General features: G+C 55.8%; 1 protein-coding gene across 1 annotated transcript in view; it reads left to right on the forward strand.

Annotated features, from left to right (window-relative positions):
- The window catches only part of LOC142924184 (uncharacterized), a 28179-nt gene extending 24846 nt beyond the window's left edge, over positions 1–3333 (forward strand). The window contains exons 12-13 of the mRNA XM_076065992.1: positions 116–1516; positions 1813–3333. Of these exons, the coding sequence (XP_075922107.1) occupies positions 116–1516; positions 1813–2152 (1741 nt within the window). The 3' untranslated portion in view covers positions 2153–3333. The remainder of the gene's footprint in view (positions 1–115; positions 1517–1812) is intronic.
- Positions 3334–22588: the final 19255 nt, after the last annotated feature.

Below are 22588 nucleotides of genomic sequence, written 5' to 3' on the forward strand. Positions count from 1 at the left end.
CTGCCGGGTTCATAACACCACCGCTGTCCATTACACACACACACGTACACACACACGTACAGATGGGAACGTCAAATCCTCACCTCCCCTGTCTCCATCCCCCCCGCCTCCCCAGGTGGGATCCAGAACTCCGCATGACACCGGAGCAGGCGCTGAGTCACGGCTGGCTCCAGAACGAGACCACCACCATCGAGGCCACCCCCACCACCATCGAGGCCACCCCCACCACCATCGAGGTCACGCCCACCACCATCGAGGCCACCCCCACCACCATCGAGTCCACCACCATCGAGGCCACTCCCACCACCATGGAGGCCACCCCAACCACCATGGAGGCCACCCCCACCACCATGGAGGCCACCCCAACCACCATGGAGGCCACCCCCACCACCATGGAGGCCACCCCCACCACCATGGAGGCCACCCCCACCACCATCGAGGCCACCCCCACCACCATCGAGGCCACCCCCACCACCATCGAGGCCACCCCCACCACCATCGAGGCCACCCCCACCACCATCGAGGCCACCCCCACCACCATCGAGGCCACCCCCACCACCATCGAGGCCACCCCCACCACCATCGAGGCCACCCCCACCACCATCGAGGCCACCCCCACCACCATCGAGGCCACCCCCACCACCATCGAGGCCACCCCCACCACCATCGAGGCCACCCCCACCACCATCGAGGCCACCCCCACCACCATCGAGTCCACCCCCACCACCATCGAGGCCACCCCCACCACCATCGAGGCCACCCCCACCACCATCGAGGCCACCCCCACCACCATCGAGGCCACCTCCACCACCATCGAGGCCACCCCCACCACCATCGAGGCCACCCCCACCACCATCGAGGCCACCCCCACCACCATCGAGGCCACCCCCACCACCATCGAGGCCACCCCCACCACCATCGAGGCCACCCCCACCACCATCGAGGCCACCCCCACCACCATCGAGGCCACCGCCACCACCATCGAGGCCACCCCCACCACCATCCAGGCCACCACCATCGAGGCCACCCCCACCACCATCGAGGCCACCCCCACCACCGTCGAGGCCACCCCCACCACCGTCGAGGCCACCTCCACCACCATCGAGGCCACCCCCACCACCATCGAGGCCACCGCCACCACCATCGAGGCCACCCCCACCACCATCCAGGCCACCACCATCGAGGCCACCCCCACCACCGTCGAGGCCACCCCCACCACCGTCGAGGCCACCCCCACCACCGTCGAGGCCACCCCCACCACCGTCGAGGCCACCCCCACCACCGTCGAGGCCACCCCCACCACCGTCGAGGCCACCCCCACCACCGTCGAGGCCACCCCCACCACCATCGAGGCCACCCCCACCACCATCCAGGCCACCACCAGCGAGGCCACCCCCACCACCATCGAGGCCACCCCCACCACCAGCGAGGCCACCCCCACCACCAGCGAGGCCACCCCCACCACCAGCGAGGCCACCCCCATCACCAGCGAGGCCTTTGGAGCTGCGGATCTACGGTGAGACTCCCTCTGTATGCTCAGTGCAGGGTCTCTGAGTATGGGTCGTTGTGAGTCTGTATGGGTCTCTGAGTATGGGTCTCGATGCATCTATATGAATTTAGTATTTGGTCTGCCGCTATGAATCCCCACGTGACGATGATGATGACATCAGCCACTTGGTTGAGTTGCTTTCATTTGTGATGGCCAGGTCCACTTCTGGCCGTGGGGACCGATCGCGACCTCTGGCTGTAGTACCAGCATGACGATGATTATGATGATGTGCTGCTGTGGTGCTGCTGCCTCTCTCTCCACAGAGCTGAGTCGGAGAAAAAGCCCCCATCATCATCATCCTTGTCATCATCGCTGGATGAGGATGAGACAGAGGAGGTGGAGGAGGAGGAGAACGAGGATCAGACGGAGGATGAGACAGAGGAAGAGGAGAAGATGGAAGTGGAGGAGAAGACAGAAGACGAGGAGCAGATGGAAGTGGACGAGAAGACAGAAGAGGATGAGCAGATGGAAGAGGAGGAGGTGCAACAGCAGCAGGAGAAGAAGAAGAAAAAGAAGCAAAGGGGTCTGGCCCATATGGGCAGGGTGCTCTCCTCGATCTTCCGCCGCCTGCTGCTGTGTGGTGGGCAGCCCACGGCAGAGTAGCGGGGGGGTGGTGGTGGAGTCGGTGCCAACCACCACCACCACGAGCAGCAGCACCGCACCACCCACCCACCCACACACAGTCACCCCACAACAACAACAACAACCGCCATTCGCCACTAAGTGGCGGTGACTTCATCCAAATATTGGATGAAGTCACCCCCTGTGAGTGGCTGGCTGCGGTGCCGTCTGCTGAGGAAGTATTGAAGGCGATCCGGAGTCTGGGACCAGGAGGGGCAGCGGGCAGAGATGATCTCCCAAGCGAAATGCTGAGGGAGGGTGGCGTTTGTGCACAGGCTGCCCTATATGACATCATGACGGCGGTCTGGACCACTGGACGGGTTCCGCGGGATTGGAGGGATGCCCTGGTGGTCCCCCTTTTTAAGAAGGGGGACCGCACAGACTGTAACAGCTGCGGGGGCATCTCGCTCCTCGGTGTGCCGGGAAGGGTCCTGGCAAGGATTGTTCGGCATCGCCTTGCCAGGCACGCTGGGGAGAGGCTTGCGGAGCCCCAGTGCGGTTTCGGGAGAGGGCGGTCCTGCACGGATGCCATATTTTCTGTCCGTCTGCTGCGGCAGAGGTGTAGGGAATTCCAACAAGACCTACATCTCTGCTTTATTGACCTGGTCAAGGCCTATGATACCATCAGTAGGCCTGGGCTCTGGGTCGTTCTTCGTGCTTTTGGAGTACCTGACCCTCTGCTCACGATCATTAAGGACCTTCATGATGGTGAGCGGGCCCGGGTAAAACTACGTGGCCGGGAGTCAGAGCCATTCCCTGTACACCTTGGGGTGCGACAGGGATGTCCTCTGGCTCCCACATTATTTAACATCTATTTTGACCACGTAGTTCGTGAAGCCTTCAATAGTCACCCCACACACACCCAGCCACCCACACTCACTCACCCCACACACACACACCCACTCACCACACTCACTATCGTGGAGACCAGCTGTGGAAGACGACTGAAGAGCGGCCGCCAGACATGGACTGGACACAGCCACTCACTGCACTCACCACACGCTCACCCCACCACACACTCACCAGTAGCTTACCCAGGGCCCCCCTTATCTCAGGCTACAACCCTAACACGTGGTGTGTGTTAAAATAGCATTGTACGTGTGTAGTTTTGTATATTATTATTGTAAATATGATTGTTATAATTATATATGAAGTCACCAGTATGTGAAAAACGTTGCAGACGTTTTTTTTCGTGGGGTTTGGTGCCTTCGATCGTCAGTGCCGTGTGGGGGTCTGGGTTCATAATGTCCAGGTAGGGTGGGGTTATAATGGCCAGGTAAGGTGGGTTATAATGGTCAGGAAGGGTGGGGTTATAATGGTCAGGTAGGGTGGGGTCATAATAGCCAGGTAGAGTGGGGTTATAATGGCCAGGTAAGGTGGGTTATAATGGTCAGGAAGGGTGGGGTTATAATGCCCAGCTAGGGTGGGTTCATAATGCCCAGCTAGGGTGGGCATAATGGCGGTTGGGCGCCTTCCCCACGTAAAATGGCGGTTGTGCGGCTTCCCCACGCAAGATGGTGGTTGGGCAAAGTCCCTACCTAAGATGGCGATTGGCCACCTTCCCAACGTAAAATGGCGGTTGGGCACCTTCCCCACGCACAATGGCGGTTTGCCGTCTTCCTTACCTAAGAGGGCGTTTGTGGGGTTATAATGCCCAGCTAGAGTGGGTTCATAATGCCCAGCTAGGGTGGGCATAATGGCGGTTGGGCGCCTTCCCCACGTAAAATGGCGGTTGTGCGGCTTCCCCACGCAAGATGGTGGTTGGGCAAAGTCCCTACCTAAGATGGCGATTGGCCACCTTTCCAACGTAAAATGGCGGTTGGGCACCTTCCCCACGCACAATGGCGGTTTGCCGTCTTCCTTACCTAAGAGGGCGTTTGTGCGCCTTTCCTACGTAAGATGGCGGTTGGACGCCTTCCACGTGAAATAATGGTGGGTGGCCGCCTGGTGGTTGGGCGCCTTCCCCACACAAGATGGCGGCTGAGCACCGTATATACGCTAGAAATGGCTAGATGGTGTGTGAGGGCTGATGCCCCCCTCCTCCTCTCCCCCTTGGACCTCCTCTCTTTTACGCCGGGCTGCCGCCGATCGAGTCATCGGCCTCCCCGCACCAGCATCCTCTCTGTCGGGCATGGCTCGTTGCTGGCTCTCCACCACCTCACGTTATTCTGCCTCCCACCCCCCACGTAAACCACCACTCACGCTGCGGGGGCTGCGGGCGCGCGCACAACCGGACCTGCTGCCCACCACGTGCACGCGCTAAAAATAGCGCGGCTGCTGCGCGAGCGCTGGCGCAGGTAATGAGTTAGTGCGCAGCGCAGCCTTACTTGCACACACGCCAGAATTACGCACCACGCCGAACCCTTAATGCGATCGCCGCCACGTAAACCCCCTGCGTAAAACGCGCTCGGTAAATACGCACGCGACCGCAAACACCGGGTGGGTGTGAGAATGAGTGTTGAGTGAGTGTGTGTGTGAGGATGAGTGGCGGGTGGGTGAGCGGGCGTGAGAGTGGGTGGGTGTGAGAATGAGTGGTGAGTGATTGGACGGGCGTGAGAGTGAGTGGTGAGTGAGCGGGCGGGAGAGTGGGTGGGTGTGAGAGTGAGTGGTGGGTGGGCGTGAGAGTGAGTGGTGAGTGTTTGGTGGCTGGCTGTGAGAGTGAGTGGTGAGTGATTGGACGGGCGTGAGAGTGAGTGGTGAGTGAGCGGGCGGGAGAGTGGGTGGGCGTGAGAGTGAGTGGTGAGTGTTTGGTGGCTGGATGTGAGAGTGAGTGGTGAGCGAGTAGGCGGGCGTGAGAGTGGGTGGGTGTGAGAGTTAGTGGTGGGTGGGTTGTGAGAGTGAGTGGTGGGTGGGCGTGAGAGTGAGTGGGTGGGTGGGTGGGAGAGTGTTAGAGTGAGTGGTGGGTGGGTGTGGGTGAGGGTTAGTGGGTGGGCATGAGAGTCGTGAATTAGTGGTGAGTGGGTGTGCGTGAGTGATTCGTGAGAGTGGTGGGTGGGCGTGAGAGTGAATGGTGGGTGGGTCGGTGTGAGTGGTGTGTGTGAGAGTGGGTATATGCGTGTGAGAGTGAGTGGTGGGTGGGTGTGAGAGTCAGTGGGTGGGTAGGCAGGCGTGAGAGTGATTGGTGAGTGGGTGTTGAGCAGATTACAACAACAAAACAAAACCAAAAGAAGTGCAAAGTGTAAGGAAGTCACACAAAAAAATAAAGCATATAAATACAAATTGTTTAAATCAAATCCTGTCAGTTTTTCAATACTCAATGCAAGCTTGGGTAAGGCAAAAAAACAATAAAAAACTGCCCCAGACCACACCAAGACAACACAAAGTCCATCAATAAAATTGCACATTAAAATTTCACTTCCATTCCTTTGGGTTTGGCAGTGGAAGCCTCACACACACGCTGTGCAACAAGTGTTGGATGGACATCCCCGCCAATGTTGGAAATTGAATCTTCAAATCACTCAATTCGGATCACACAGCAGCAGTAGCAGTAAATTTGTTCTGTACTGCAAACAACTTGGCAGGACCCTCCTGAAAAAGACTCTTGAGACTGAGTGAGGCTCGTGCTGGCTAAATAGGCGTAGTCGTAGTCATAAAAAGAAATCGATACTAAACACACACACAGGAGCAGAGTCGTTCCCCAGGTACGGTGATTGGGGCGACTACACCGGGCCCCATGCTTTGGGGGGCCCTGCGCTTCGGTGTCACAGTGTCAGACATTACCTCCGTTTAACACGTAGGCTATCGCACCAGAATGTCTCACAAGTAATGACATCACATGCATCATTCTAATTAAGACCAAAAGAGGATTTATCCGCAATTCGAAGGCCCACACGTTGTGATTAGCCCCAGGCCCCGCACGCCCCTATAGACTTCCTTGACCACGAGACAAGCAGGTAGTGGCTTACCGTGGCTCAGCAGCTCAAGAGCTCTTCACACTGCCAGCAGCAGCAGTGGTGGTGGTGGCTTTGCTGGTGGTGGTGCTGGTGGCCACGGTCCCGAGCCAGCTATGAGCCAGCACCTGCGCTGGCGTCATGCGACAATTCGGATCCCATCTGTTGAGATACGCATGGGGGACACACGCAGCCACGTGGTTAGAGAGTCATGGTGAGAGCTTTGATGTTCCTTCCCTTCTCCCAAGAGGTCCAGGAACGCACAGCAGCAGCGGAAGCAGCAGTAGCAGTGGCAGTCCTCTGATGCCCAGCAGCGTCTTGCACAAACCTCCCACTCCGCCACAGAGGGCTAACTTCACGCCGGTGGTACCGCTTATTGGCAGGTCCACTCGGCTCCACATCTTTCTGGTGATCGGTGGAGAGCAGTCGCGATCACATGGAGGGGAGCAAACTTAGTGGGGAGGTGGTGGGAGTGGTAGGTGGTTCTTACCGCAGCCATGAGCTGTTGAATTCGACAAACTCTGGGTCATCGCTTTTGAGCACCCTGTGAAGTTGGAAGCACCCCGGCACCCTTTTCTTGCCTGGGCAGAACATCTTCCCCCGATGGTCTGCAGGAGCCATGCACAGCGGGAGAGACCAAGTCACCAACCACCACGTCACCCACCTACCCACTTACTGACCGATCCATCAACCAACGCATACACATTACCCACCCACCCATCCACTCTTCCACCTACCCAATCACTCACCTATCCGCCTATCCACACACCGACCCACCCACTCACCAACCTATTCGCCTACTCACCCACATAACCACCCACTTTCCCACATACTAATTTACCCACCCACACACCCAAATAATTTAAAATACAAAGAGGCTCCCTCCAAAAAAATATAACACACCGAGGCCACTCCCTAAAACAGAATCCGGTCCGTCACTCGCACCACCCTTCAACTCACCAAAGAACTGCGTTCTGTTGGGAGCTGCATCCACCATGTACCTTGGAGGCATCCCCAGAATCTGCACACGGTTGATATGAAGACAAAGGTCACCCGTATAGCTTCGGCACACTGTATGGGGCAAGTGCTGTTAGTATTGAATAGCAAAAGCAGCAGCACACAAAGACAGGGGTGGCGGGCCACGTTGACCAAGGTACTTCACACACTCCACCAGGTACTCAGTTGAGACTGACTCGAACTAGGGGAGGCCCAGGACCACTTTAGATCATCGTCACTGGTGTTGGCCATGAGCTGGACTCGAACTCAGTTTCTAGCACAGCAGGCTAACCGCTACACTACCGCACCCCCACACATGCAAGATGCACACGTGTACACACAACCACACGCAACATACGACGGCCATTATTCACAGATCACAAAGTGGCCACCCACCCTCCTGCCCCCCCCGCCCCCCCCCGCCCCCCCCCCATGGCCCACGACTCCAAGGAAAGAGAGGGGGATCACGTGGCTGTCGGACCAAAAAAATTCCCTGCCCGTCGCCAACTCCGCCACCGTGCAGCCCAGTGCCCACATATCCTCTCCACAGGTCAAGCTATAGCCCAGCAACAGTTCCGGAGAAAAGTATTCCAGGGTCCCATGAACATCCATAGCTGCACAATAATCACAAGAACAACATACATATGTGTGTTAACACACTGACTTAAACAGCATCAACATTACACACATAAACAGTCACAAGTACAGACACTCAGATACACAGAGACAGTCAGACGGACACTTAGAGACGAATACTTGCACACAGCCACAGAGACTGTGGTGCCGCCGCAGCGGAGCCGCTCCATCGGGGCTGTGCCCACCGCCGTGACACCACCACCGGGGAGTGACAGCGCCGACGCGGCGCGCCTCTCGCTGCCCCTTCTCCCCCCCGCCCCACATGATTGCACACATACCCCACGTAGAGCCGGGAGGGAAGGTCACCTGGCCGACAGGTTTTTATCCAGAAGCCCCTAATGGGATCAAGCTTCATGGTTTCCTGCGGGCGGGCAATTGGGCGATCTACCCCCGAGGCTGACATGCACCTCAGCGCCGTGACCTGATATTAAAGTTACGTGGTCACGGCAGAGGCCGTTGAGCCACCGCGAATGAAACCGCACACACACAAGCACGAGTATGGATCGGAATGCCTTTGTTAGGATTAGGGATCTAGATAACAAAGGGACAAGAATAGCCAGGCCTCTGAATGGACAGGGCGGCACGGGTGCGGAAGCATCTGAATGCCTTTTGTTATAAAGTTGAGATTACGGATCCAAATAACAACGGGACAGGAGCATTCCGACATCTGAATGGACAGGGCGGCACGGGGTGTGGGAACAGCGGAACGCCTTTGTTATAGGCAAGATTAGGGATCTAGATCATGAAGGGACAAGAATAACCAGGCCTCTGAATGGACAAAAGGGCACGGACAAACAAGGTCCGCGGAAATGCCTTTTGTGATAGGTAGGATAAAAGGCAGGTGATTGAGACAGTAGGAGAGTTCTTCTTCAAGAGATCGAGAGCAGCGAGGTGTTAGGGTCAGCCATTCGAGACGTCCATGTGACGAGCTTCAACGCAGCCAGGCACAACCCTCTACGGAGATGACCCACAGCATCGCCCTTCTACAGCTTCCAGCGCAGCAGAGTGGACGTAGGCATAAGTGAGAGAGCGGTGAGTTTGAGCTATTTAATCGAGGGAAGAGAGCAGAGCGATAGGCAGGATAAATTGAGCCTAGGAGCCCAGGGGGAATAGGCTGGCATCCACTGACCCACACAATCACGCGTAGTTTAACGGGTTACTCGCGGTAAATAAAATAGCTAGTAGGGGGATAAACTGTGTCGTGTGGTCTTTGGGAGTGTGAAGAGAAGGGTAGAGCGCGCTTGGTGTTCGCGTGCATGCGCGGTTGTTTACCACGAGGCGGAGTGTTCAGCGTGCGCGTGCCTGCGCGACTGTTTTCGGCGGTGTTTAGTGCTCGCGTACCTGTGCGATTGTTTACAGTAGTGCTTAGCGCTCGCATGCCTGTGTGACTGTGTTGCGGTCGCGTGCCTGCGCGATTGTTTATAGCGAGGTAGCGAGCTAGGCGCCTGGCGTGCGCGTATTCGCGCGGCTGTTTAAACGACCCTTTAAATCGTAGCGAAGTGACCCTCTCCAATCAGCAGGCCGCGCATGGCAGACACCCCTGGCCTCCCGCCCCTGACCCCCCACTCCCTCGCGTGGGATTTGTGTACGGGGCTCGGCAGGTAGCAGCATCGTGTTTGTTATTGCCTGAGCGTGTGTGTGAGGGAATCACACGTCGGCGCACCATACCTGTTTGTTCACGTGCGGGACGGGGTTTTACTTTGCGAGCGCGCTCACCGCGGCACGCCGCCACTGAACAACATAGCGCATCATAAGCGTAGAGCAGGCGGCCCCACTAATTGAGCCATGCCTAAGCGGTCGGCAACAAAGTCAGGGGCCCCGGGGGGGTGAGGAGGTGGAGGTTGCTAACCCGAACCCCACAGAACAACCGGCGGGTAGTGGTATGAATGGAACGGGGGAGTCGGAGGGCAACGGCCCCGACAATTCGGTGATGGCAGGGGACAGTAGCCCCCACAGTTTGGCGTCAGAAGCGGTACGAACCCCCGCGTAACCCCACATAAAAATAAGGCATATATTTACTGGCCAGGGGACCCCGTCATTGAAGGCGTTTGCCCGCAACGTTTTAGGGGCTAAAAAAAATAATGGGTGGACAGACGCACAGGAGTTAGAGCAACTAACCATACACTTAGATGGACGGGCGGCTGACTTCACAGAAACCCTACCCGCGAGCACACAAACCCAGCTAGCAGAGCTAATGCGCCAACTTGACTTGGGTTCGGCGTGAGCAATGAGGAGGAGGCAAAGACCGCCTTAGAGGCACGCCGCCGCCAACCCAACGAGGATTTGTGTGACTATGCCGAGGACGTGCGTACGCTAATGCAGCTCGCACACCCAGGGTACACGGCGGAGGCAGTTGAGGACCTCGCCTCCGAGAAAATCCTACAATACTTGACTCGCACCTCATGGTGGCACCCCGATCTAAGCTGCATCCGCCTTTCCTTTAATGCCCTAGTTGAGCGCGCGCGTAAGTGTGAAAGACTTTCCAGCCAACGCGCGCAGCTCCGGGGCCCAGGACGAGAGCGAGCCATCGCGAGCCTGGGCCCAGAGGAAAAGGAAGAGGAGGAGCAAGAGGGACTCACTCGCACGATAAAGGGTCGAGCAAGAGAGTCTACGGGGCCCTGCGAGACAACCCCGGGCTGGGTAGCGGGGATACAGACGGGTATAAAAGATATACGGGACGAAGCGAACAAAAATGTAAAAACCATTCAATCCAAAATGGGTGAGCTACGCTCCACAGTAGGGGGACTGGCCGGACGGGTGACCCAGTTAGAAGCCGACCTTGGGCAGCTACGTACGGGAAGGGGGAAAGGGGGTGGACAGGGGACCTCCTACGGAACCGCCCCCCGGGCATGTTACCTGTGCGACCACAGGGGACATCTAGTGAGAGACTGTCCTCAGATCACCCACACTAGAAACGTGCCAGGGTTAAGCGCCAACGCCCCCTAGAGAGTGGACCACCTAGGAGTGCAATCAATGAGGTCCCGAAACAAACGACAATAATAATAATGGTGAGCGAGTGACCCCCACGCAGATTCCGACCCCAACACCCAAGGATGCGGTGAGGACGGGCGACTGGCTGCGGGAGCTGGTGGCAGGAATCACGGGGGCCACGTCGCTGGTGGAAGGACAGGTGAACGGGCAGCGCACCCGGATCCTACTGGACACGGGGGACGTAGCCTCACTCGTGAGCGCCGCACACTGCAGCGTGCTCGGGGTTGACGTGAGCCGCCTGCAGGCCCCGGATCGCCCGCTGCACACAGCGAGCGGAGCCGGGATGGGGTTGCTGGGAAGGATCTCCCTCGAGGTCCGTTTCGGACACCAGGTGTGCACACAGGAATTCTATGTCTCGAGTGTGTTATGCCACGAGTGTATTGCAGGTACGGACCTGCTGGAAAAGCTGGGGCTCAACGTGCAGCCCCGCCAGCGATGCGCCACCGTGGAGGGCAGTGGGGAGCGGATCCCGTTCCTGGGACCCGAGCCGAATCGCCCTCGCTTCACACCCGTGGCCGCTACACTGGTGTCGGCCGTCACCATCGGGCCGCTCGCCGAGATGCTGGTGCGAGTGGCAACCCCCTCCGCCGACCCCACACACCGACGATCGGGCGAGGTAATGCTAACTCCTCACTCGGAGTTGGCAGCACGGTACGGAGTTGTAGGGTCAGCCACGCTGGTAAACGCAGATGGGGGCCGACTGTTCATGCGGGTGTTTAACCCACACAGTACCCCGGCGATGCTATGACGACGCACCCCAGTAGCTACCATACACCCCCTGCACGCACGACACTCTAACGACTCGGTGTTTGCCCTCTGGGCAGAGGACCCTGGCCGCCCCGAGGACAACCAGGACCTGGCCTGGCGAGTCAGCCCCACTCCCCAAGCCGAGATCGTCCCCCTACATGATGCGTTACATGTACCTTGGGCAGATTTACCTAAGGGGGAGGCCGACCAGCTGCGCAGGTTATTGCAGGAGTACGCCGACGTGTTCGGTGAGCACGATTCAGATGTAGGCCGGACAGACCTTGTTAAACACCAAATTGACACAGGTGAAACCCGACCTATCAAACTCCCCGCATACCGAGTGGGCGCACCTGAACGGACCCAGATCAAGGAGCCAGTCGCGGATAGTGCTACGTGATAACATAATCCAGCCCTTGGCGAGCCCCTGGTCTGCCCCAGTGGTGGTAGTGATGAAAAGGGATGGGTCGACCCGGTTCTGCGTTGATTAGCGAAAGTTGAACGCAGTCACCCTCGGCGACGCCTTCCCCATACCGCGCATCGATGACACCTTTGACAGCCTCCCAGGAGCACGGTATTTTTCCACCCTCTATCTGGCGTCCGGGTACTGGCAGGTGGAGATGGCGGAGGAGGATCGGCCAAAAACCGCATTTACCACCCCGATGGGACTGTTCGAGTTTCGAGTGCTTCCGTTCGGACTCACTAACACGCCCGCGACGTTCCAACGGTTGATCGAGTTGGTAATTCGGGGCTTGCAGTGGGAACAGTGCCTGATTTACCTGGACGACGTGATAGTGTTCAGCAGTTCTCTGTCTGAGCACTGGTCTAGGCTGCGAGAGGTGTCCAACGATTGCGAGTAGCTCATCTCAAGCTCAAGCCGCGTAAGTGTTACCTTGCGCAGCGCGAGGTGGGGTACCTCGGACACCGAGTAAGCAAGGCAGGGGTGCGCACCGATCCAGAGAAGGTGCGCGCCGTAGTGGAATGGCCACGGCCAAGGAACCTGACGGAAATCAGATCATTCTTGGGGCTCGCCACCTATTATCGCCGATTCGTAAAGGGATTCAGCGAGGTTGCAAGCCCCCTCACCCAACTCACCTCCCCTAAGAACCCTTATCAGTAGACGGAGGCCTGCCAGACGGCCTTCACCACCCTCAAAGACCACCTCACCCACACCCCCACCCTAGCTTTCCCCGATTTCACCACTGATTTTATTTTAGACACCAACGCCTGCAGCAGTGGGCTGGGCGCGGTGCTGTCACAAGTGCAGGGTGGGATGGAGCGGGTCATCGCATACGCCAGTCGGACCCTGAGTGGGGCCGAGCTGAATTATTGCGTGACCCGTCAAGAACTGTATGCCGTGATCTTCGCGTGTAAACAGTTATGACCGTATTTGTACAGCAGGAAATGTCGGGCGTGCACCGACCATTATGCCCTGCAGTTCCTCCTTACGAGCAAGGAACCACGGGGGCAGATGGCCCGATGGTTGGCACAGTTGCAGGAGTATAACCTGCAAATCGAGTACCAAGCGGGGCGTACACACGCAAACGCGAACGCCTTGTCGAGGCAACCCGCGGTGTGCGCCGAAACAAGGGCGGAGGAAGTCTGCCCGTGCTTCACGGGGGGCCGTTGCCAGCAGGTGGCAGGCCCCCAGGAGCACGCCAAGACTAACCCTCCTCCAATGAGAGACAGTGCAGTATGTGCCACGGAGACCCCGGCAGGAGAGATCAGGGACCCAGAGGACCACCCGGTAGGCACGAAGCCCACACCCCGGGGCCCGACGGGTCGCGCAACCCCACCCGATCAGATCCAAGAGGACGTCGGCTGCGCCTTCCCGGGCCTGGACGACGAGCAGCTGAGACGGACCCAGCTGCAGGACCCAGATCTGGCGGTGGTGGAAGCGGCCCTACGGGAGAAGAAGGACGCCTTACCAGGACCCTGGAGTGGTTTGTACGCCCGGTTGTGCGTGCAGAACGGGGTGGTACGAGAGCTGACCAAAGCCGGCCAGCCTGGGTGCATCTGTGTTCCCGCCCAGGTGCGACCCCAGCTGCTAAGGCTGGTGCACGACCACCCGCTCGGGGGCCATGACGGGGAACGGCGCACTCGGGAAATCCTGCATCGCCAATATCTCTGGCCCAAGTTAGCACAAGACATGGCCGCCTGGGTACAGGGCTGCCACGTGTGTCAGCAATGCGGGCCAAAACCACCGCGATATCAGGTACCCCTGAAGCCGTTCCGCGTCAGTCGAACGAATCAGCTGGTTGGGATTGACCTGCAAGGGCCATTCCCGCGATCCCACCGGGGCAACTGATATATTCTCGTAGCGGTGGAGTACTTCACACGCTATCCCGTAGCGGTGGCCATTCCCGATAAGACAGCCCTCGTAGTGGCCCGAGTATTCGTGGAACACTACGTACTTAAGAAAGGGATCCCCGAACGAGTCATCACCGACCAGGGTAGTGAGTTCAAGGCAGAGCTATTCCAGGCGCTGTGCCGGGAGTTCGGGATCCAGAAGGACTGAACTACGGCGTATCACCCCCAGGCAAATGGGATGGTAGAGAGGATGAACCAGACTCTAGCCGGGAAGCTTAAACACATGGCGGCCGCGAATCAACGGGACTGGGACGAACACCTCCCCTATGCCCTGTTTGCCTACGCCACCACAGTACACACATCTACAGGACAGACCCGAGTCTCGCCTGCCCGCAGATCTACTGTTCAGTGTCCCTCCACCACAACGGGAGGAAGGGAGCCGCCCCGTGGAGCACCTGATGGAGACCCTACGAGGAGCTAGGGTCCGGGCATACCCGCAAGGCGAGGCCGCACACCAGCGGCAGGAACAGGGCGCCCGACCCCGCATAGAGCCCCCCTTCTACTCGGCGGGCTCTAAGGTGTGGCTGCACACCCCTCGCGTTGGGGCCGGACAGGTGGGGAAGCTAACCACCTACTGGCGGGGACCCTGGACCGTGGGGCAACAGATCTCCCCCTGGACTGTACTGATTCAGCGGGGAGAGAGGGGCCGGGAGATGGTGGTCAATGTCCAGCAGCTAAACCCATGGAGGACGGCCCCAGCGAGGGAGAACCCCGCCGTTCGAGCACCCCGAAACCCCGGGGTCCCCACACCCCCATACCCGGGGGCCTCGCACAGTATATGGGCCCCACAGAGCCCCGGGCTCCAGGGGGTCCCGACCCAAGGCAGGAGAGACGGGGACGACGGCCCCTGAACCCTACCGCCCCCGACTTTGTCTCCCCGCCCGCAGGTACCCAGGACCGGAGAAAGCCACTGGAGTAGAGGAGGAGACCGCCGCCAGAACCCCGAGAGACGGAGCCATCACCGCCGAGGCCAGCCACGAGAGCCAGACGAGTCCCGCGGACCCCGCGGCGCTACCTCATAGGGGCAACCCAGGCGAGGTGCTCTAGTCAACTCGGGACGGGGACTGACACCTCGAGGGGTTGTGTGGTGCCGCCACAGCGGAGCCGCTTCATTGGGGCCGTGCCCACCGCGATGACACCGCCACCGGGGAGTGACGGCGCCAATGCGGCGCGCCCCTCGCTGCCCCTACCCACCCCCCACATGAATGCACGCACACCCCACGTAGAGCTGGGAGGGAAGGTCACCTGGCCGACAGGTTTTTATCCAGAAGCCCCTAATTGGATCAAGCTTCATGGTTTCCTGCGGCCGGGCAATTGGGCGATCTACCCCCGAGGCTGACATGCACCTCAGCGCCGTGACCTGATATTAAAGTTACGTGGTCACGGCAGAAGTCGTTGAGCCACCGCGAGTGAAACCGCACACACATAAGCACGAGTACGGAGGCCAAAGGGGTACGGATCGGAATGCCTTTGTTAGGATTAGGGATCTAGATAATAAATCGACAAGAATAGCCAGGCCTCTGAATGGACAGGGCGGCACGGGTGCGGAAGCAAGCATCTGAATGCCTTTTGTTATAAAGTTGAGATTACGGATCCAAATAACAACGGGACAGGAGCATTCCGACATCTGAATGGACAGGGCGGCACGGGGTGTGGGAACAGCGGAACGCCTTTGTTATAGGCAGGATTAGGGATCTAGATAACAAAGGGACAAGAATAACCAGGCGTCTGAATGTACAAAAGGGCACGGGCAAGCAAGGTCCGCGGAAATGCCTTTTGTGATAGGTAGGATAAAAGGCAGGTGATTGAGACAGTAGGAGAGTTCTTCAAGAGATCGAGAGCAGCGAGGTGTTAGCGTCAGCCGTTCGAGACGTCCGTGTGACGAGCTTCAACGCAGCCAGGCTCAACCCTCTACGGAGACGACCCACAGCATCGCCCTTCTACAGCTTCCAGCGCAGCAGAGTGGACGTAGGCATAAGTGAGAGAGCGGTGAGTTTGAGCTATTTAATCGAGGGTAGAGAGCGGAGCGATAGGCAGGATAAATTGAGCCTAGGAGCCCAGGGGGAATAGGCTGGCATCCACTGACCCACACAATCACGCATAGTTTAACGGGTTACTCGCGGTAAATAAAATAGCTAGTAGGGGGATAAACTGTGTCGTGTGGTCTTTGGGAGTGTGAAGAGGAGGTTAGAGCGTGCTTGGTGTTCGCGTGCATGCGCGGTTGTTTACCACGAGGCGGAGTATTCAGCGTGCGCGTGCGCGTGCCTACGCGACTGTTTACGGTAGTGTTTAGCGCTCGCATACCTGTGCGATTGTTTACAGTAGTGCTTAGCGCTCGCGTGCCTACGCGACTGTTTTCGGTGGTATTTAGCGCTCGCGTACCTGTGCGATTGTTTACAGTAGTGCTTAGCGCTCGCATGCCTGTGTGACTGTGTTGCGGTCGTCTGCCTGCGCGATTGTTTATAGCGAGGTAGCGAGCTAAGCGCCTGGCGTGCGCGTATTCGCACGGCTGTTTGAACGGCCCTTTAAATCGGAGCGAAGTGACCCCCTCCAATCAGCAGCACGCGCACGGCAGACGCCCCTGGCCTCCCACCCCCGACCCCCCACTCCCTCGCGTGGGATTGGTGCACGGGGCTCGGCAGGTAGCAGCGTCGTGTTTGTTATTGCCTGAGCGCGTAGAGCGTGTGTGTGAGGGAATCACGCGTCGGCGCACCGTACCTGTTTGTTCACGTGCGGGATGGGGTTTTACTTTGCGAGCGCGCTCACCGCGGCACGCCGCCACGGAACAACGTAGCGCGTCGTAAGCGTAGAGCAGGTGGCCCCACTAATTGAGCCATGCCTACGCAGTCGGCAACAAAGTCAGGGGCCCCGGGAGGTGAGGAGGTGGAGGTCGCTAACCCGAACCCCACAGAACAACCGAGGGGTAGTGGTATGAATGGAACGGGGGAGTCGGGGGGCAACGGCCCCAACAATTTGGTGATGGCGGGGGACGGTAGCCCCCACAAAACACCCATACACAATGACACCAACACAGACACCAACACAGACGCTCAGATACTCACACAGACAAACTCACAGACACTTACAGACACTCAGACAGACGCAGATACACCCATGCATAAAGACAGTCATACAGACACCCACACGAAGGCACCCACACACCCAGGTGAGGTCACTCACGTGGATTTTCCACAAAAAAGCTCGTGCCAAAGTCCGTGACCCTCACAGTGTCAGTCACAGTGTGCTTGACGAGAACATTTTTCTGGAGGAGGAGTAGAATGAATTCAAACTCAGAGGTTATGCTGATATAATTCAGTCAGCAGTGGACCGATCACGTATCACGACACATGCTAAACAGGGGAACTAGATGAGGCATAGGGCTGTCAACAAGCGTCAGTCAAGTGCAACATTCGCTGTTTTCTGACAGTTGTCACTGGGGGGTGCCCCTTTCAAATGCGTCAAGATTGGCGATGTGAGTAGATGGATATCACATTCAAAGCACTCTCAGGCACCATCAAAGTAAAGGGGGTGGCTCTATCGACAACCGATTGCCATTGCTCTGACGAGAGCTGTATGGAGCTTCACAGCTGCACGAGTGCCCTTTAACGAGTTACAGACAAGCCATGCACAAGAGAGCGTGCAGATTCCGTGAGGCTTTCCACTGCGCGTTTGTCTTCGGACGTTTTCCATTTACAGTTTGGAATTCGATAACGGGCAGTTGTCAGGCTAAAACGCGCGTTTCGCACGTTTAGAAATGCGTTCTTTTCGGCTCCGGTTCGTGTTTCCCAAAGTTTGGGGCAATGCTCATCAACGTTGCCGGTTTTCTCTCTGGTGAATCCCCAAGAGCGACACGACTCAACACTATAGTTTAATTCATACCGGATAATCTGCACCAAAAATAGCGTGACCCTGCCTCCTTCCAGTGAGATGGGCAGAGCGAACATATTGATCCTGTGACCAATGTGGCCGGTTTTTTCTGTGGAACGAGTCCCCAATAAAGATACACCTATGCACCAAAATAAAGGCTAAACGCTGTGTCCACTCACTGGCTTGATGTTCGCGTGGACGTTTTTCCTGGAATTAATGTGGCACAAGAATTGAGGATGCCCCTGGTGTAGGTTTTCACCATCACCATGTCCAACCGCCGGAGCCCCGCTTTTCTAATCACTTCATGAAGGCTCTCCCTGTGAGAGAGGCAGAAGCAGCAACAAAAACACAGCGTCAGTGCCATCCCCTGCAATGCCGCACTGATTCTGATAACGATAATCATGTTAATATTGTACGTGCACATTCACAACCAATATTAAGAGTCATAGTTCCGTGTGGGTTGAGGTCGTTGGTTTGCAGATAAACCAAATCAGTTGGCACATCTGCTCACTTGACAACTTGATTTCATTGGCTTTGTTGCCGGATGGTGGAGGGTTATCGTTTGGGAGAAGATAAAAACTCCAAAGAGAAAGGCGCCCGAATTGAGAACCAAAGCTCGGAATTCTCGCCGAGAGGCACAAGCATCACCACTGCCATGTAGCCACCCTGCTGATTGAGTCGAGGTGTGGCTCGGTAAAAGTAACAGGGCTAATGGAGAAAAGATAATTGGCCTCCAATGAACCCGTGACACATGGCAGCTCCACAGTATTACAATGCATGGGTGGCGTGTGCGTCTCAAAAGTAACTTGCTGCGGTGGCGATATGTTATCTCCCCCACGTGGTATGAAGGAGGTCGTAGGTTCGATCCTGATCCTGACACCTGTACATTTGGGGTTTGCATGTTCTCTCCGTGGTCACTTGGATTTTTCTGTGGGTCCACTGGTTTTCCCCTCCACATTTAAAATCAACATGCTACTTTGTTAAGCTTTAATTTGTGGCCAGGTCACTTAAAAAATATTATGAAAGGTTGTTAAGTTAGTTAACCACGTTACAGGCGGGGGGGGGGGGGGGGGCAGCACACAGTGCAGGTAATCTTTCAGCAATGGGATGTTTTGCCCCAATACCAGTTTACACTGTCTGCGTGTATTTTAAGCTTTAGGGAGGAAAGATATGAAAACCCAGAAGGAAATGATGCAGAACAGAGGTAGAACATGCAAACTCCATACAAGACGGCGCCTGAATCAGGAGTCGAACCCAGGCCCCCCTCCTCGCTGCGAAGCATGAGTGTCACCACTACATTGCACGGCCGCCCGTGGAGACGGACTTAACACAAACGTCGGCCTCAAAGGGTGTTCCTTTTGTGATCAAGGCACTGGATCACCTGGCCTTGACCTCCAATCTTTTTCAGCAAGTCATGTGTAGTATTTCAGGGGATTCTGAAGTGCGTTGGTGTGTGCGTGTGTGATAGCCCTGTTTGGTACTTCAGGTGCAATAATAAGAGGCCACAAGCCCTGCTACCGATGGGCCCTGTGACCACGCCCACAGCCGGTGTTTTGTGGCAAGCTTCACCAGAGTGGAATTTTGTCCGTAGTTGACACCCTAGGATTTGTTGTAGAGTGCAAAGTACCACACTTGCTGCATGGCTGCGAGTTCCCGCTTCTCACAGTTGGTTAAGTGAGGGCCAAAGAGAGCCAGGATTTGTGCAGACATGAGAATAACAACAGCTGTTTGATCCAAAATTGAAGCAATTTGTAGGCAAAATATATTAATGATTGGGATGTTTTGGCCAATCCCAGTTATGTCTGTATATATGTTGAGCTTATTTTGCACCATACATAGCCAATTGTGCTAAATGGATATGTGGGGAAAGGACAATAAACTAAACATGAAAGAAGTTCTAAAGAAATGAGTCTTCAATCTAGATGATTTAAAAGTGTATAGCTCCAGTGGCTTTCTAATATCGGAAGTGCATCTGAAAGCGTGATGTCCTAAGGCTAGAGCACAGATAATGATCCCCATACAACATGGCCACCATGATGCAGTCCCTCATGCAACATGGTTGCCATTAAGTCCCCCATGCAACTTGGCTACTGTGACTTCCCCATGTAACATGGCCATCGTGATGTTCCACCATTCACCATGGCCATCTGTGACATCCCACATGACTGTTCTTACCTTGCTGCAATTTGCTGCAGATGGAGGCGGTGTCCTCTGAGGACAGCGCACTCCACGTGGTGCAAGATTCGCCCTTACTCCTCGCCTCTCCACACAAACAAAGACAAAGGTCCACCACATAGGCTTTAGCAAGATGTTAGGAAAAGTGCAGGAGGCTGGCACTGAGCCAGGATCTCTGAGATCCTGGGCTCGACTTCCAGGATGGTTCTTCCGAGATTTCGTCAGTTCTCAGCGTTGGGATATTTGGCCAATATCAGATGTCACACTTGGATTTACAATGAGACACGTGTGGATTTAGAGGACACACGCAGGTTATTGGATCCTTCAAACTGTTAAGAGGAGTGGGGCTGGGCCAGGACGTGCCACGGCCAGGAGGAACAACGATGGCCAATGGTTAAGAACAACAATGGAGCTGCAGCCAAGTATCGGAACACGCCTGAGAGGACAGTTGCCAGAAAGATGGAGCGACGAAATCGGTGCTTGGTGGATTATTACATCACAGGATTGTGCGGGGTAGCAGGGTCTCAGGGAAGGAGGCCTTCATCCAGTGGTGGATAGATAAAAGTACTGTAGAACATTCACGTGTAGACAGGCAGGTACACAGACAGGATCTCGGGGAGATACTCTGATAGATGCACACACACTCTGGCGGGCAAGCAGATGCACATGCAGGTATATGTATAGATGACAGGTAGGTAAACAGAAAGTGGAGAGCACACGTCCATCCATAATTCACCACACGAGTGGAGGAGCCACACGTACCTCCATCGTGGCAACTTGCAGAGCAGGGTGCACAGAACTTCAAGCGTCTCTGCATGCGGAGCAGGAGACGAAGGCGAGGATCACACAGAGTCGAGGGGGCGTGACAGCACCGCGTCTCAACACGAGTCAAGTCACAACGCGGATTCACATTCACACCATGAACCTACATCATCAACACAAACTCGCATCATCACCACTTACCCAAAACACGAAACAAAAAAACAAGAACCGACATTCGCCACTAATTACTGGGGATGTCACCACGGCGCCTGTGCTAGGCCAGGTGCACTTTGTGGCCACGTGAAGTGTCGAAGGCTCGCTAACAAGACATCACAGGACAGACCCAGAGTTTCAAAGGTTGGCCAACTGAGATGACTGGTAGATACACCAGTTGCACCCCTAACAGTGCCTACTTGCTGAATTTTATCCACCCAGTGCTCCACTCATTGTGAATGTCGCTCCTCTGCCCTCAGTTGTTGTTGGAGGGCGACTGCCTCCAACTGCCCAGTAGCATCCTTCACGAGCTTCCTCTACAGATACCGATATTTACACCGCTGGTACCAGTCTTCTGCAAATCCACTCAGCTCCACAACCTCCCGTACTTCATGAGTCCATCTACTCTACAGCCCATGTCATACCCGTTTAGCCCTCTTTATGCGGCCAAAAAAAAACTGCTTGGGTATGCGGGCTACAAGACCCAGCCAACACAGCCTTGCCTGCCGGAGGAGCTTACTGGTGGAAATGTGTCCAGATCTTTCAAGGATCTGTGAGCTCCTCACACAATCCAGCTAGGTTAAACCCAGGATGGATCGTAGGAACCACCACCAACACCACCAATAACACCACCCACAACACCACCACTACCAACACTACCACCAACATCACTACCACCAGCAACACCAGCACCAACAACGCCACCACCAACAACGCCACCACCAACACCACCGCCAACAACATCACCATCAACACCAACACCACCACGAACACCAGTAACATCACCACCAGCTCGACGACCAACATCAACACCACCAACACCACTATCAACACCACTAACACCACCACCAACTCGACCACCAACACCACCATTAACACCATCAACATCACCACCCACATAGAATCCTATCTGAAACCTGATTCTCACCACCATCAAGCCCAGAAGAATTCCCTCATCAAAACACTACACCATAGAGCCCACTGCATTTCCGACCAACACCAACTAGCCAGTGAACTGGAACACGTACACCAGGCCCTCAAAATGAATGGGTACTCGGACCGCATTATTCGCAAAGCTGTTTCTCCAACCATGGAGAAACAATCCCTTGAGAAGCCATTTAAAACCATTAACTCTACCATACATCGCAAGATTAACCAAAAATATTTCTAAAATCTTAAACAAACACAAGATCCAGGTCAGATTCAAAACCGTACTCAAAATCGGACCACGAATTTCAGAAGAGTGTTAAATTTCGTGTTAAACCTTTGGATTGCACATACCAGCATAGATAGAATGAAAAATTCGAGGTACACGGTCAGTAGAAATACATATACAAGTCCACCAAGAGATAAGGAGGGAGGAAAGACGGACAGGGAGGCAGAGAGAGGGGGGGGCGGAGGGATGAACAGAAGCTTAAATAGGAAATACGGTTGGAGGGGGGGAGGGGCCAGAGCGAGAGCGGCAGCTCAAACATGCACATCTTACACATACAAAACGGCAGCTCAAAAAAGGACCACCTCTTGTAAATACAAAACGGCAGCTCAAAAAGGGCACATCTTACACATAATTACAACGGTAACTTCCCCGTAGAAGTGTGATAATAAAGTATTAAAGCTTTCGTGACTGCATAAAATTACTCATTGGTTTTTTCGGTAAAGTCACGTATGTAAAAATACAATAAAATTATGTTAAAACAAAAAACAATCACGACGTTTCGATCATTGGAAGGATGGTATTAACCAGTCAAAGCCTTAACTGGTTCGAAATGTAATT

This window comes from Petromyzon marinus, chromosome 10 (assembly GCF_048934315.1).
Source record: "Petromyzon marinus isolate PM22_M1 ecotype Great Lakes invasive population chromosome 10, UKy_Petmar_22M1.pri1.0, whole genome shotgun sequence".
NCBI classification, from domain to species: Eukaryota; Metazoa; Chordata; class Hyperoartia; order Petromyzontiformes; family Petromyzontidae; genus Petromyzon; species Petromyzon marinus.